Source organism: Callionymus lyra, chromosome 2, assembly GCF_982586985.1.
Source record: "Callionymus lyra chromosome 2, fCalLyr1.hap1.1, whole genome shotgun sequence".
NCBI lineage: Eukaryota > Metazoa > Chordata > Actinopteri > Syngnathiformes > Callionymidae > Callionymus > Callionymus lyra.
The window spans coordinates 34770809-34785099 of record NC_141819.1 but is presented as its reverse complement, the minus strand read 5'-3'; the positions used below and the strand labels follow the sequence as shown (position 1 = coordinate 34785099).

Sequence of the window (14291 nt, the reverse complement as noted above, 5' to 3'; positions counted from 1 at the left end):
TACATTTAGGTTTCAATATTGTATAAAGCCAAGTCAAATCATGTTCCTTTAAAAAAAAAAAAGGATCTAAAACTCCAGCAAATTCGTATAAATGTCAACGTTAATTAATAATTAGTGTTTTTTTTAATTATTTGATTTAGAATTTTAGACAAGTCGTGCAAAGTCGACTAGATCACGTGACTCATTTTGGTGAACCCAATTCAATGAGTCATTAAGGGTGAGCGTCTGGTTCTAAAGAGTGAAACTAATGTGGAAGTAAAAATGAAGCTGCAGTTCAACTTCCACTTGAGGGTGGCTGCAGAAAGACAGGGAGTCACTATCAGCCAAAAAATCGGTATTGAAAACAAATTAACATCCTGTTTAAATAAAAAAGACTGAAATCTTAAACACTAACTTTAATATGAACACACACTTAACTAGGGGTGATATTTTTCCCTTTTAGTGTAGGTGTTTGTTCTCAAGTGTAAAAATCTACAGTCTTCTGTGGGTGTTTAGAAATGAGTTTGTGTTGGTGTGGGTGAGATACTGTTAATGCATGTCTAGAAGTGAGTGTGTATTTCAGTGTACCTTGTTATCTGGGTGTTGAGGTATGTGTGCTTGATTGTGGGCTATTCATATTCTTCATTGTGTGTTTTAGAATCTAATATATGGTGACAGATGCAGGTGAGAGACTCACACACACACTAACCCATGTCTTGTGTCACATTTTATTGATAGGTTTTTTTTTTCCTCACAGGGAGGAAAATATCACAGAAAAACATTGACTGGTGTTACTTTGAGATATGTAGATATGTGTGTGAGGAGCTCAGTGTTTTTAGGCGATAATACCATTTTTATTTATTTATTTAGCTTCTTTTTTTGGCAAACTATATCATTTATTTTCCCACCATAATGAAACTATTATCCTGAAGGATGTACGATTCATTTTAACGGAAAAAAGGGCACCATTAAACCTATTTTTAACAATGTACAGGAGAAAATATCAGTTCTATAAGCCAACTGTACAATAAAAAAACACCTTGGAGAAAAAGAGGATGAAAGACGTTTTTGGCCTAACAAACACTAACATTCACCGTTCAATGTCGACCGAACACTAACACGGATAGACACTCTGTCTCACCTCTCTCACCTCACGCAGCAAACATGCACGAACACATCCAAAGTTCACAGTAAAACTTTCACAAACACTTTTCTCACTATGTTGACGTGTAAACAAGATACTTTTTCTGGTAAAATGCAAGTTTAGTGTTTAACCAAACATACTTCTTTTTTGTTGTGCGTTTATTTTGTGTTATTTTTATTTATTAGTATGTTTAAAAAATTAAATATGATTAAAAAAACAGTTCCGTGCCAAACTGCAGCTCATAAAACCATATAGTATTTATTTTGTATTCTGGTAGTTAATGGTAACTACTTGCAAAATTGGTTAATAATGCTGACTTTACTGTAGATTCTGTACGGATGCACGGCTTTATCTGAACAAATCAGAGTATAACATTATTGCTACTATCCATTTTTTATTTTGTTTTATGTCATTTAGAACTTTATTTATTAATTTCCCACGTAGACCAATCAAAACAGAGTCAGGAAATGGCGAGTAAAACAAAATCAACCAAAATTTACATTAGAAAAAGTGGCAGTAACATATTCATGTAATATAAACATATATACAGTATAAACATATTATTGCATTACATATACTGTATACACATATATGATTGTGCATACATGTATCCACATAAAATTCAACTCATATATAGAGAGAAATGCTGTTGTATTACTATGTTCAACAAGCCTCGGAAACTAAATCTGCTTTATTCCCTGTGAGAAAAAAAAAGATGGTTGAAGTAAATGATTGAACGCATAATTCATGTCTGCTTTCATGCCGCATATCTTTATCATAAAGCTGGATTGCTGGCCCTGAGTTTCCCGGAGGTGCGACCTCATTAGCTGCTTCTCTTCGCACGTCATCAACACATCGGTTGTCTGAGATGTTGAAGGCGCTGGTCTGAGGAGGCGATGACTCAGCCGACTCTCGGCTTGGTTCGGGAACATACGGATTGGACGTGGAGACCCCCCCCCGGCCCCCCACACTCACCCCCCTCAGTCAGTTATCAAAATGTTGAGATGGGAGCTGATAATGACTCAGAGGATGTTCCACTACCAATAATGGGACGGGGATCAGGTGCCGATCGTGGTGTCGCAGGCACTTGCTGGAGATGGCTCTGGTGAAATGGAGGCTTGAATCCGCTGGGAAATCACTCCGGCGCTGTCGGAGTGGAACTCTACTCTCTTTAATCTGATCATCATATTAATGACAAGAGATGAGCTAATCATGTCATGAGTGTGTGTGTGTGTGTCGGTGTGTGTGAGAATTTCACCTAGAAATGTGTGCTGGGCTTCTTCTAAATTCGTCCCACTGGGTTTTTTGATGAATTTTATTTATAAATCTTTTAATCTTGAGCAGTTGTGTTGTTTGTTGTTTCGTACACATTTGCAGCTAAAACTCTGTGTATAACCAAGTCTTGACCTTACAGACCAGATGCAATTAGAAACAGCTGGACCCTTGTGTTATCTCAGGGTCAAGGTGACAAATGTGTTTGAGGTATTCCTTGTGTTGTCTCTGGTTCAAGTTGAATGTCCTGCCTGGCTTCCATAAATACATAAGCATTGGTGGAGGTTGTTCTCCTTGACTCAGAGACGACACACGGGATACCACAATCACATTGGTTTTCGGGCGTTCGGGTCAACTTGACCCAGAGGTAACACAAGGGTTGAATAGGTTTTTCTTAGATTGGATTCCACATAGAAAAAAATGTGAAGAGAATGAAGGCTCAGGGGCCAAATCTACCCCACCAAGTCATTTTACGTGGCCCGCCGCATGGTTGGCTCAAAAGTACAAAAGTTCAATAACGGTCATGTTGATATGGTGACCTATAAAGACGCCAGTGATTAAGATAAGATAAGAAACAGAGATCATGGATGTGTGAGGATTAAATTATTATATTTATTATATATATTATTAATATACAGAGACTTATAATAACAGTAAAACTGACTTTGAAGGAGTGGAAATTGGAAGTTTGGTGGAAGGATATAAGTTTGGAAGGTTTTTGGTCCCCGTTTGAGTTTGATGCCCTCGTACTTGAGGCTTGAAGGTAGTAGAACTGATCTATTCCCTTTGTTACACCATGAAAGGTTTGATAAAATATGTACTCATCTTAAGTTTTTACTTGGGAAACCGCCTTATTTTGAAAATTGTACTTGAAACTTCATGGTCTGTTGATGATGTGTGACATCTTTTAGTAGAACTTAACACCTGTGTATGGATACACCATTGATCATAAGAACATTACTATCAGAGTCATTGATTCGTATCACCCACACTCTTTGAACTAACCCTTCATGCAGGTGTTTCAAACATGGGATACTGTTTTACCCAACGGCGATTCATTGAACATTCCATCTTGTTTCTCCTCAGTGCCTTTTCGGGAGACTCCTGCATATTCCAAAAGGAGGCGGGGTCCCTCATCAGGCAGCGGTAACGGGCAGGGACCGTCCTCTCTGTCGGCCCCCCGGGTCCTGTTGCGCTCCAACAGCGACAACAACCTCACGGTCGGCCAGTACCAGCAGCACAGCTCGCCTGGACACTGGGCGCCCCAGCCGCACGGCCAGCACCACCCGCACCGGGTCCCCCAGCAGGGTCACCCACAGTCTGGCTCGTCAGCATTGCACCGCAGCCTGTCACCCCAGCTGCTCCAGCAGATGCCCAGCGGCAGTCCCAATGGCAACGTGGTGGTCCGGACCATGGGGAGGGGGGCGCGGAGCCGGTCGCCTTCTCTCAGTCGGCTGGGCGAAGATGCCCGACGGGCCCAGCGGCAACCCAGGTGAGTGTAAGGCACCTTTGTTAAGGAATGCGTCAGAGGGCGATTATGGGATACGCACTAGTTCCTATAGCGAGGGTAAGGACCCTTCAGAAGACGCCTTACGGAAAATGTTGTCATGGAAACTTGCAGTGCTGCGTGTTATTACACATGTAACTGCTGCAATTGTGACAGGCGTTATGCTGCCCATTAGGATTGTACCATATGAGTCCTGGTCCTCTCACTTCACTTTCATTCCGTTCGCTCTACCCTTCCGTCCTGCACATGATCCCCCTTTCTCTTCTACTTCAGACACTTAATCATCTTCCACCCTTATCTCCTTCTTCCATCCGCTTTGACAACCATCACCTCCTATCGCTTCATCATTATTTTGGCTCCTATCTTTCGCTCTTTCTTCCTCCTCTCTTGTTCTTTTTATGTATGTTCCACTTCCTCTTCTTCCTCCTCCTCCTCCTCCTCCTCCTCCTCCACCTCTGCACGGTTGGCAGATGGACATGTTTAGCACCACCCACTCTGAACAAAGTCAGCGAGAAGAAGCAGCGACAGGGTATGTAAAGACAGGATGATGAGGGGTGGGGGTACAAAGGAGAGACAATAAAAGCGATTGAGAAGTTGATGGGGGAACACAAGTGTGGGAGGACAGTTCAGAACCGTCATGTCTGTTGCCAAATGTTAATTAGAACTAATTGGTTTCATAATTCCATGCTAACCGAGTCTCGCTCGGTAGGAAGGATTTTGTACGGACATAGATGACTTTGAAACACAGTAGAGATATGTCTCATGCATTACCAACGTGCCCACCCTTCTTCTTCGTCTTTGGATGGCTTCGGTTATAACCAAGGTTCTTAACCAGGTAAAACGGGAGGAGTGTTTGTCGTTGAACAGATAGTTTGTACTCAAGACAAATAAAAACGTCTAAAGATGTTTCTTAAAGGAGTCAGTAGACTCCATCAGATCGTTCCAAAGCTTAGGAGCAACAGCCTGGAAGGATTTCTCTCCTCTGGTCCTGAACCGTGTGCATGGAACCATCAGTAGATTCTGATCCACAGACCTCAGAGCCCGAGCTGGGGTGTAAGGCTGGATCAGATCAGTGATGTAAGGAGGAGTCTGACCATGAATAGATCTGAAAGTAAGAACCAGAATTTTAAAGTTGATCCTGAAAGAAACTGGAAGCCAGTGAAGAGTTTTAAGGATCAGAGAAATGTGAGTTCTTCTACTTGAGCAGGTCATAATTCTCGCTGCAGAGTTTTGTATTAACTGCAGGCGAGACAGCTCCTTCTTGTTAAGACATGAAAATAAAATTAAAGTAGCTTGAAGCAACCAAAAAAAAACGCCCTGCCATAGAAGATACTGCTTCATTGTGAAGCTCGGGGGGATCGTCGTTTAAGAACTTGAGATCAGACTCATGGACCCAAAAGTCTCAGACTTCATCATACAAGGACCAAAAATGTCAAATTGATTAAAGGCAGCACAACATCTTCTCCTTGACGCACAAACATCTATTCGCTTTTAGTAAATTCCCAACCGTCCTAGTTTCTCTAGTTTTTTCGTTGATGTTCATCATCTTAATTAGTCTGTGGAAAGAGCGTTGACTTGAATTTGAATTGAAGGTTAACCATTTTTTGGCGAATGTTAAACTTGCATTTGAAGGTTTTAAACACAGATTTGTTGGGCTGGGCCTGAGGGTTGGCACTATAAAAGCGGGGAAACTAAAGTACTTGATACAATTATTTACATGTTGAAAGGATTGTGGAGGTGGTTTTATGGATTACAAAAGACATAATCAGCCCCTCCCTTAACTCCCACTGTTACCTCGGAGGTTGTTCAGGGAGTGATGTGATGTGTGACCATGGATACCACCTTGTCATCCACCTGGATGGTGTTGAAATGGAAGAAAATACATCTTACCACGCTTCCCTACATCTCAGTAAGCAAGTGCAGTAGTCTGGGCAAAATCAATCAATCCTATACTTTATAATTCTAATAGGAGTCCAATATAAACTCTTACTATTTCACCCTTTTATTCTGTAGCTAATTACCTTTTTACATGAGCTTTATGTTAAATTAAAGCTGGAGATTTAACCACACAGGATGCCTCTCCTACCTTAAATGGAATTAGCCTGCTTTCTACAAACATTCAGCAACTTAACTCCTCAGCTTAAGGATACTCATTTCAACTGGGGTTGAGCTGGTGGAGTAAATCTACGGCTACTTTTAAGACGATTTAAATGCAGCAGTTTAGACTCATAATTCTCTTTAATACTAACACTCCATCTTGCTAGCAAACGCTCTGATTTAAAGACGCCTATGGCTTCCATCCTGGAGACCAGAAGGCTGCAGACTCTTCGCTCCATCCATGCATCTCCGCGTGTCATCGTGCATACATTAATACATGAGTGTGAAAATGAATAACTGCGCCGAGATATTCATGTATGCATGAATAAACTTGTACACACACATCTACACGTCTTCAGCAGGATGTGTGTTTGTGTCCACACTATATGTTCTGATATCTCCCAGGTCTCTCGTCTCAGGTGATTTTCTAAAAATAACTCATATTCGTCGCAGCTGTTCTTTTTTAAATCAACATGTTCTAATTAGCGCCTCCAAGCCTTCTGGGTAATTTCAGGGGAACTGAACGCCTGTTGGTCGTATAGGTGACGGACCCGAGTTCGTATCAGAGATGGAGTCACAGCAGAGGGAACTGATATTTTCAGCCAGTGACCCAGGAAGTCCCTCAAGTAGCTCTGTTCTCAACTCCTGGGTCAAGACCCACTTCTGGGTCTCCGCGGGCATTGACAGGGGTCACATGATCACGTGACTTTGATCGTTTTGGGAATGTAGACGATGAATGATGTATTCTATTGTAAATAATGAATGAAACAACAATTGATTTATAATGTATGAGCTTTAGGTTAATTTGATGAATAATGAATGTGTCTATTAATAGCTTGACTGTCAATCATTCATGAAACGCTAGGGAGTCTCTTTATTTATTCAATATATTCATGGTTGTCTTCATGACTCGCCCTGAATTTGTTTTATTAAATGTGCGGCTAGTATTATTAGTCACGTATGTGAGTAATGATTTTTTTTATGTGACGCCAGTTGTTTACTAAAATGATTTTTTTCCTCAATTTTGGCCTGAATCCTATTAAAATGAATAAATCCAGAACAAACAGTGACCTGACATGACCTTTGCACAAGACTCAAATGACCACTTTCAACTAAACCATCACCTTTTGAATGGACTCATTGAGGAAAAAATAGATTCTAGATGTTGGAAGAATGGGTTAACATTTGATCAGATGGTTGAATTTCTCATGATCCTTATGATCAAGTCGCTGTTTGTCCTTGAGCAGATTCCCATGAATGAGGTCGGATCTCTAAAGACCTGAGACAAGGTGACCCACTTCCTTCCTGTACCAACTCTGTCTTCTATTAACTCCTCATCTCCTACTTCGCCTACTTCAGACCTATTTTGTGGATAAAGATGCTTGTCACGATTTCTTTTCCTTTTCACTCTAAATAAATGTCAAAATAGACCTTTGACCTCATGGTGGTAAAGCTCACCCAGTTTATCTTTATTTCCTCGCACACATTTCTGGTGAGTTTGTTTTTACTAAATTACATTTGTTTGCAAGTGATACAATAAATGATCGACACTCAAGTAAACATTAAGCGACATAAGCAGGTGTAGTTCTAGCGGTGGACCACTAGATGTGGCCACATTCTAACTCCATTTCACACCTCTTCTTCACCCAAAAAAAAAGACATACAGGAAAAGATTATATTAGGTTTTTTTTTAAATTTGTTTTACAGTATTTCATGTCTGTAGCTTATTATATTTTTGATAAATAATGCCATCATGTGTTCTAGGATTTAAAGTTTCTTCATGCATGTATTATTAAATCTATACATTTCATTTTTGGGTGTATCACTTTTGCATTTAAAAAAATAAAAAAATAAATAAAAGAATAAAATACATATATAGTTAATTAATTATTATTAAGACATACACGTCGAGAAAGAAAACCGAAAAATAACACTAAAATACACAGAATTATATTGATAAAATAAAAATAAAACACAATAATAAATCAAACCATGTTAAATATATCAACAACAATAAACATTAGTACACACTATAGAAGTACACACAAGTGGGATGAATGAGATACAAACTCTAATTAAACATCATATATTTGTTTCATTGAATAGTTTATTAATTATAAATGGGCTCCTCTATAAATAAAATCTATCTTAATAAGTCAAGCTATATTTTTAATTCATGTACGTTTCTTAAAAGTCTACAGCATCTCCTCCTTCATAACAGATGATGGTTTTGTCGGCATCTATTCATCATATGATTCGATTTCTACAATAGAAGTTATGGTCTTTGACACGATGTGTTTTGTTTCAGTCCCGTCAGTCACGGCGATGTAGGCGGGCCCCGGAAGAAACTTTACAGCGCCGTCCCCGGCAGACACTTTGTCGTGGCGCGCTCGTACACGGCTCAGTCCGAGGGGGAGCTCAACCTCTACAAGAACGACAGGGTCAAAGGTCAGACGCCGGTTTGGATTCTACTTGTGACTTGAGCCTTCATGTATCTTCTTCTCTCTCTCTCTCCCGGTCCAGTTCTGAGTGTCGGTGAGGGAGGCTTCTGGGAGGGCAGCGCCCGCGGTCAGGTGGGCTGGTTCCCGGCAGACTGCGTGGAGGAGGTCCCGTCCAAGACCAACGAGGACAGGAGCTGTGAGTAGACCACGAGCGCTGGAGCGAGGAGGGCGTGGGAAAAAGCGGTGTTAGACACCCTCTACTGGTCATCTTTGACTCGACCAGTGGAGGAAAAAAAGAGATGTTTCTGGCAGGAGCTCTAATCGTGGCTCCTCCCACTCATCCATTTCCACACGTGCTTCATTTGTGAGTCTCCTCTGGTCCTGCACTGCTAACTCAGCTGTGCTCTGATTTCCTACGGGGGGAGAATAATGAAGGCATCACGACAATCACCCTGCAGTCACACACACACACACACACACACACACACACACACACACACACACACACACACACACACACACACACACACCCCCACACACACACCCCCACACACACACATGCATGCACGCAAACACACACTGTTTATGCTGTTCATGCTGGATCAAGTTCTCTCTCATGAACTTGTTCTCGTGTCCTTGAATGTCAACTTCTGATGATGCTGATGAACCCGTCATGAGGGCTGAGTATCTGAGGATACAATACTATCAACATACAGGGGCGACGTTACAACATATTGTGATATATTGCGATACTGAAGGAACAAGGATATATTTGTAGTACTTGACATTTTACAGAAGGCGTGGCTGATGAAGTCGAACACATAAATGAAAAAAACAATGTGAATATTTTCATGTCAATGGTACATAAAAATGTTTTTGAATCAAATTATTATATTTTATACACACTTTATTGAAATATAAACAATTAAAAAACATAAACTAAAAAGAAACTTAAAAATAATAAAAATAAAAAAAACTCTCCCTAGGTATGAGTGTGTGTGTGAATGCGTGCATGTCTTTGTGTGCCCTGGGACAGACTGGCGTCCTGTCCAGGGTGTCCCCTGCCTCTCGCCTGAAGGAGCTTGGATAGGCTCCAGTCCCCCACACCCCACACACAAAATCCAAAGAGAGTCAGATCGTGATATTGTTTCATCCAATTCCTTTCTTTAAACATAAGTTTTACTCACATAAGAATTATCTGTAAAGTTTTGATCATCTCTGTACCTTATCTTATCTTAAACACTGACATATTTATGTCAGAATCACCATTTCAACCATTTTTTGATAGTTTCTTACAATTTATATTCAGGAAACTTGAATAAAGCTAAAATGAAAAGGTACACAGTACAATTACAACCCGAATTATCGGTGGCACAGTATTGAAAAGACTCCTGTGCAGAAAAAAGAGGGAGAGAGTAAAGAGCGAGCATCATTCACCTGCTTTTACTCCATAACTCATGGACTTCACTCGAGGATTTTTCCTCCCAATCAGGTCCCTCCTCTCTCACTAGTTTATATTCTTTGTTACGACAGTTGGCTCGCTCAGCTCCGTCCCGCTTGGCCTCGGTTACCGAGTGCCTGGCGAGAATAGTCAGAATCGGGTCCACAGTATGGCAGCGGACTCTGAGAAGGAGCTGAGCCAAGACCTGGGGCCAGAATTGTGGCGAACTGTTGGAGTGGAGGAGGCGTCGTAGAGACGGAGACGCCGAGGTTTACGGTGGCGTCAAACTCAAATGTTGATGTGGTGACCTATGAAGATGCCTGTGATGAAGATAAGATAGGAGATTATGGATGTCAACAATTATACACAGACTTCTAGTAACAGGAAACTGAAGGGAATTTGATACTTCCTGTTAAAGACAGTTTTCTAAACATTACATTTGTTCGCTGTTAAATATTTTAAGGCTCTTGTCTGATTGGGTTTGACACCCTTGCCCTAGATAGTGTAGAAAGACCACGTGCCTGCACACGCGTAAACTACACACATGCACACACACATGCACACACACCACCTTTCCATGTAATCCCACCACTTGAGTAAATGTGATACAGCAGGATTACGGTGCTTAGACATGATTTGCGAAGATTCACGTTCAGACCTCAAAGCCCTGAGGAGATAAACACACACACACACACGCCTACACACACACAGCGCCGCATCACTTAAGAATTTACATGGCGTGTGGTTTGATTACTACTATTCCTTTTTTCTGTTTTTTATGATAAACAGTTTGTTGAAAAATACTTATATAGAAAGTATAATTATATCAAGAGATCCTTTAAATTGGTCTAATTTCATCAGATACAAAAGAAACCTTCCAGATGTGTCACCTCTGGAGTCTCCGGTGATGTGATTACCGTCGCTGTGTCAACATTTACCTCCAGTTCTCACGTTTTCCTGGCTCACCGGCAACAAGGAAGTGCTAAACAAGCCCTGATAATAACCCAGATGTCTAACACACATGCACACACACATGCACACACCATCTGTGTGAACAGCTGACAGGGCAAGGACACAATTGCAGATGCACGTTATCGTCTCACAATCTTACACACGGTTTCGGCTGCTGACAAAACAGATGCACGTGCACTGATCGAGTCACATGATACACTTGAAAAATTAATCATCTTCCTCTCACACGTCACATTGTCGGCAGTGACGTCTCTACACTAGGGGCAGGTGGGGCCGTGCCGCCAGCAGATGGCGCTGTGGAGCACCATGCAGGTTCAGATTAAATGTGAATAAGATTGGTCTTCTTTATAGTGAAGTAATCTGTACACAATATTTTATTTTTGAAGACAAATTGTTTTACTAAGATCATTTAGTGACAAACTTTTTTTAAATTCTGTTTAAACACAGAAATAATGAAATCGTAGTGCGCTTGTCCATAACTTAGTCATTTTAATAGACAACCTTAAAAGCAATTAACCCTTGTGTTATCTCAGGGTCAAGGTGACCCAAAGACCTGAAAACAAATGTAGTTGTTTTATCCCTTGTGTTGCTTCTGGGTCAAGGTCGACGACCTCCACCAATGCATATCTATTTATGGAAGCCAGGGAGGTCATTCACCTTTACCCAGAGACAACACAAGGGATATCACAAACACATTTATTTTCAGGCCTTCGGGTCACCTTGACCCAGAGACAACACAAGGGATAATACAAACACCTTTGTTTTCTGGCCTCTGGGTCACCTTGACCTAGATAAAACACACGGGATAATACAAACACATTTGTTTTTGCCTTTTGGTCACCTAGACCCTGAGATAACACAAGGCATACCACAAACACATTTGTTTTCGGGCCTTTGGGTCACCTTGACCCTGAGATAACACAAGGGATACCACAAACACATTTGTTTTAGAGCCTTTGGGTCACCTTGACCCTGAGATCACACAAGGGATAATACAAACATATTTGCTTCTGGGCCTTTGGGTCACCTTGACCCAGAGGCAACACAAGGGATACCACAAACAAATTTGTTCTCGGGCCATCGGGTCACCTTGACCCTGAGGGAACACAAGGGTTAAAGAACCCTAATTTAAAGTTTGAAAAATAACTGACATTTTTAATGACGGTCTAAATGAAATGAATGCTACACTATGCTCTCTATAAAATAATTAAGACACAAGAGGACTGATCTATCCTACTGTATGTTGATGCAAGTGTCAGGAGGAAGGCTGATATGAAGCACAGTTGCACGAAGATTATTGATGCTATTTTCACTTTTGTAAATCTGGCTCAGGTGGGTGTCCAGTTCCTCAGCGAGCATGAATCAGTAAAGTGTCCACTCTGGTGCTCAACTGTTCATGCTAGAGACGCCACTGGTCGCCACAGTAACCAATACGCCGCTGCTATTTTCTATAAAAAAAATGTCCTTCCTTTGCCTCCTGCTGATCAACTTCCTCCTGCAACGTGTGGACGGAGGGGTGGGGGTGGGGGGTGTTCCTGCAAAGATGACAAGATGTAAGCCGGATCAGAGGAGATGAGTTTGTGTGAAAGAGTGACAGCTGGCCCGAGAGAAGAAGTGAAGGAGAAATGAACTTCTTTTTCTTTTTTTTGTTATCTCACTCAGCGCTTCAGTCCTGATCTTTTCATCAAATGTGATTGTGTTGCACTTTTGTTTTGATCAAGTGGGGTCTGTGTGTAAACGTGGGTCTCCATGACAACCGAGCATCGTGTTCATTGCAGCATAACTAACAACAGCGGGAAGATATGTAGAAACACTTATTGAAGGGATGTCTAGTGAAAACAAACGGTGTATATGACCAGTGACGTCATACTAAGAATTATCTCCTGCAGAAGTTATTTTAAAGTAACACAACATTGAAAAACTTCTTCACCGACGTTGTGTATTTCACATTCTCGGGTTGAAAAATACAGTTTGTAACGGAGGCCACACAAATATAATCAAGGGCATAAAAATTCCCCCCAGCCTGGTGGACGTCCCTGACTAGATGCTAAAACTACTGCAGTGACACATAGTTGACCTTTTCCTTCTGATGCAGTAGAGAATTGTTGGCTTACCTCAAAGACGAGGAAATGTTGTCTTTAAGGAGAATGTAATATATACTTGTAATAAATGTAATATACAACTTTACTCTCATTAAAAATGGGATTTATACAACTTTAATCTCTTAATAAATGTGATATATACTTTTATCTTGTAAAAAATGTATTATGCACAACCCAAATCTCGTACTAACTGCGATATATACGACTTAAAGCTTGTAATAAATGTGATATATAAAACTTTTATATAGTAATAAATGTGATTTATACAACTTGTATCTAGTAATAAATGTGATTTATACAACTTATATCTTTTAGTAACTGTGATATATACGACTTAAATCTTGTGATAAATGTAATGTATGAATATAAGATTGTAATAAATGTGATATTTACAACTTAAATCCCATAATAAGTGTATACAACTTTACTTTACTGGTATAAATATTACAAATACGACTTTATTCTTCGAACAATAGATAGATATTAGATAAGATAAGATTATATACGACTTAAATCTTGTAAAAAAAAAAAAAAGTGATATATGCGACTTTTATCTTGTAATTAATATGATATATACAGTATGACTTGAATCTTGTAATTAATGTGATATATACGACTTTAATCTTGTAATTAATGTGATATATATGACTTGAATCTTGTTATTAATGTGATATATATGACTTGAATCTTGTAATTAATGGGATATATAAGACTTTAATCTTGTAATTAACGTGATATATAAGACTTTAATCTTGTAATTAATGTGATATATATAACTTGAATCTTGTAGTTAATGTGATATATACGACTTTAATCTTTAAAAAAAAATCTGATATATACAACTTGAATCATGCAATAGATTTGGTATGTACGACTTTACTCTATCAATGATGAAAAAAAAAGGCCTTTGGGTGTCCATAATACTTCTCATTAAACTCGTAGGTTTTAATAAGAATAAATTATAAACACAATGATTATTTTACAAATGGATTTTTAACATCACATCAACATTTGATTCACTCAGAACTGAAAAAAAAATAGTGTCTATTAAGGGAACGACTGAGATTACTGACTTTCTGCTTCTGAGCCTAAATGGATCACAATACAATAATGTTTGGAGTAAATTTAGAAGTGGAAAACCTTGGAAGGCCCGCCTGAGGTCACGGATTAATGAAGATAAAATGAGCAGCGACGAAGCCTCCACACAAGACCGAACAACAAATGTCTGGTTTAAGGGGTTTCAGCTTTAACGTGGCACCATCTTACCGTGATGGGAATGACTTTAATAGAGCAGACAGTCTTTATATACATGAATTACACTCTGTATGTTGGTCGT

At 39.9% G+C, this 14291-nt stretch overlaps 1 protein-coding gene across 6 annotated transcripts in view; it reads left to right on the top strand.

Moving 5' to 3' along the window:
- LOC148086651 (SH3 and multiple ankyrin repeat domains protein 2-like) overlaps window positions 1-14291 on the top strand; it is a 138671-nt gene that overhangs the window by 84255 nt on the left and 40125 nt on the right. For all 6 annotated transcript variants that reach the window (XM_087784824.1, XM_087784822.1, XM_087784823.1 and 3 more), the window contains 3 exons: window positions 3482-3887; window positions 8308-8447; window positions 8523-8636. In XM_087784824.1, coding sequence (XP_087640950.1) covers window positions 3482-3887; window positions 8308-8447; window positions 8523-8636 — 660 coding nt within the window. The remainder of the gene's footprint in view (window positions 1-3481; window positions 3888-8307; window positions 8448-8522; window positions 8637-14291) is intronic.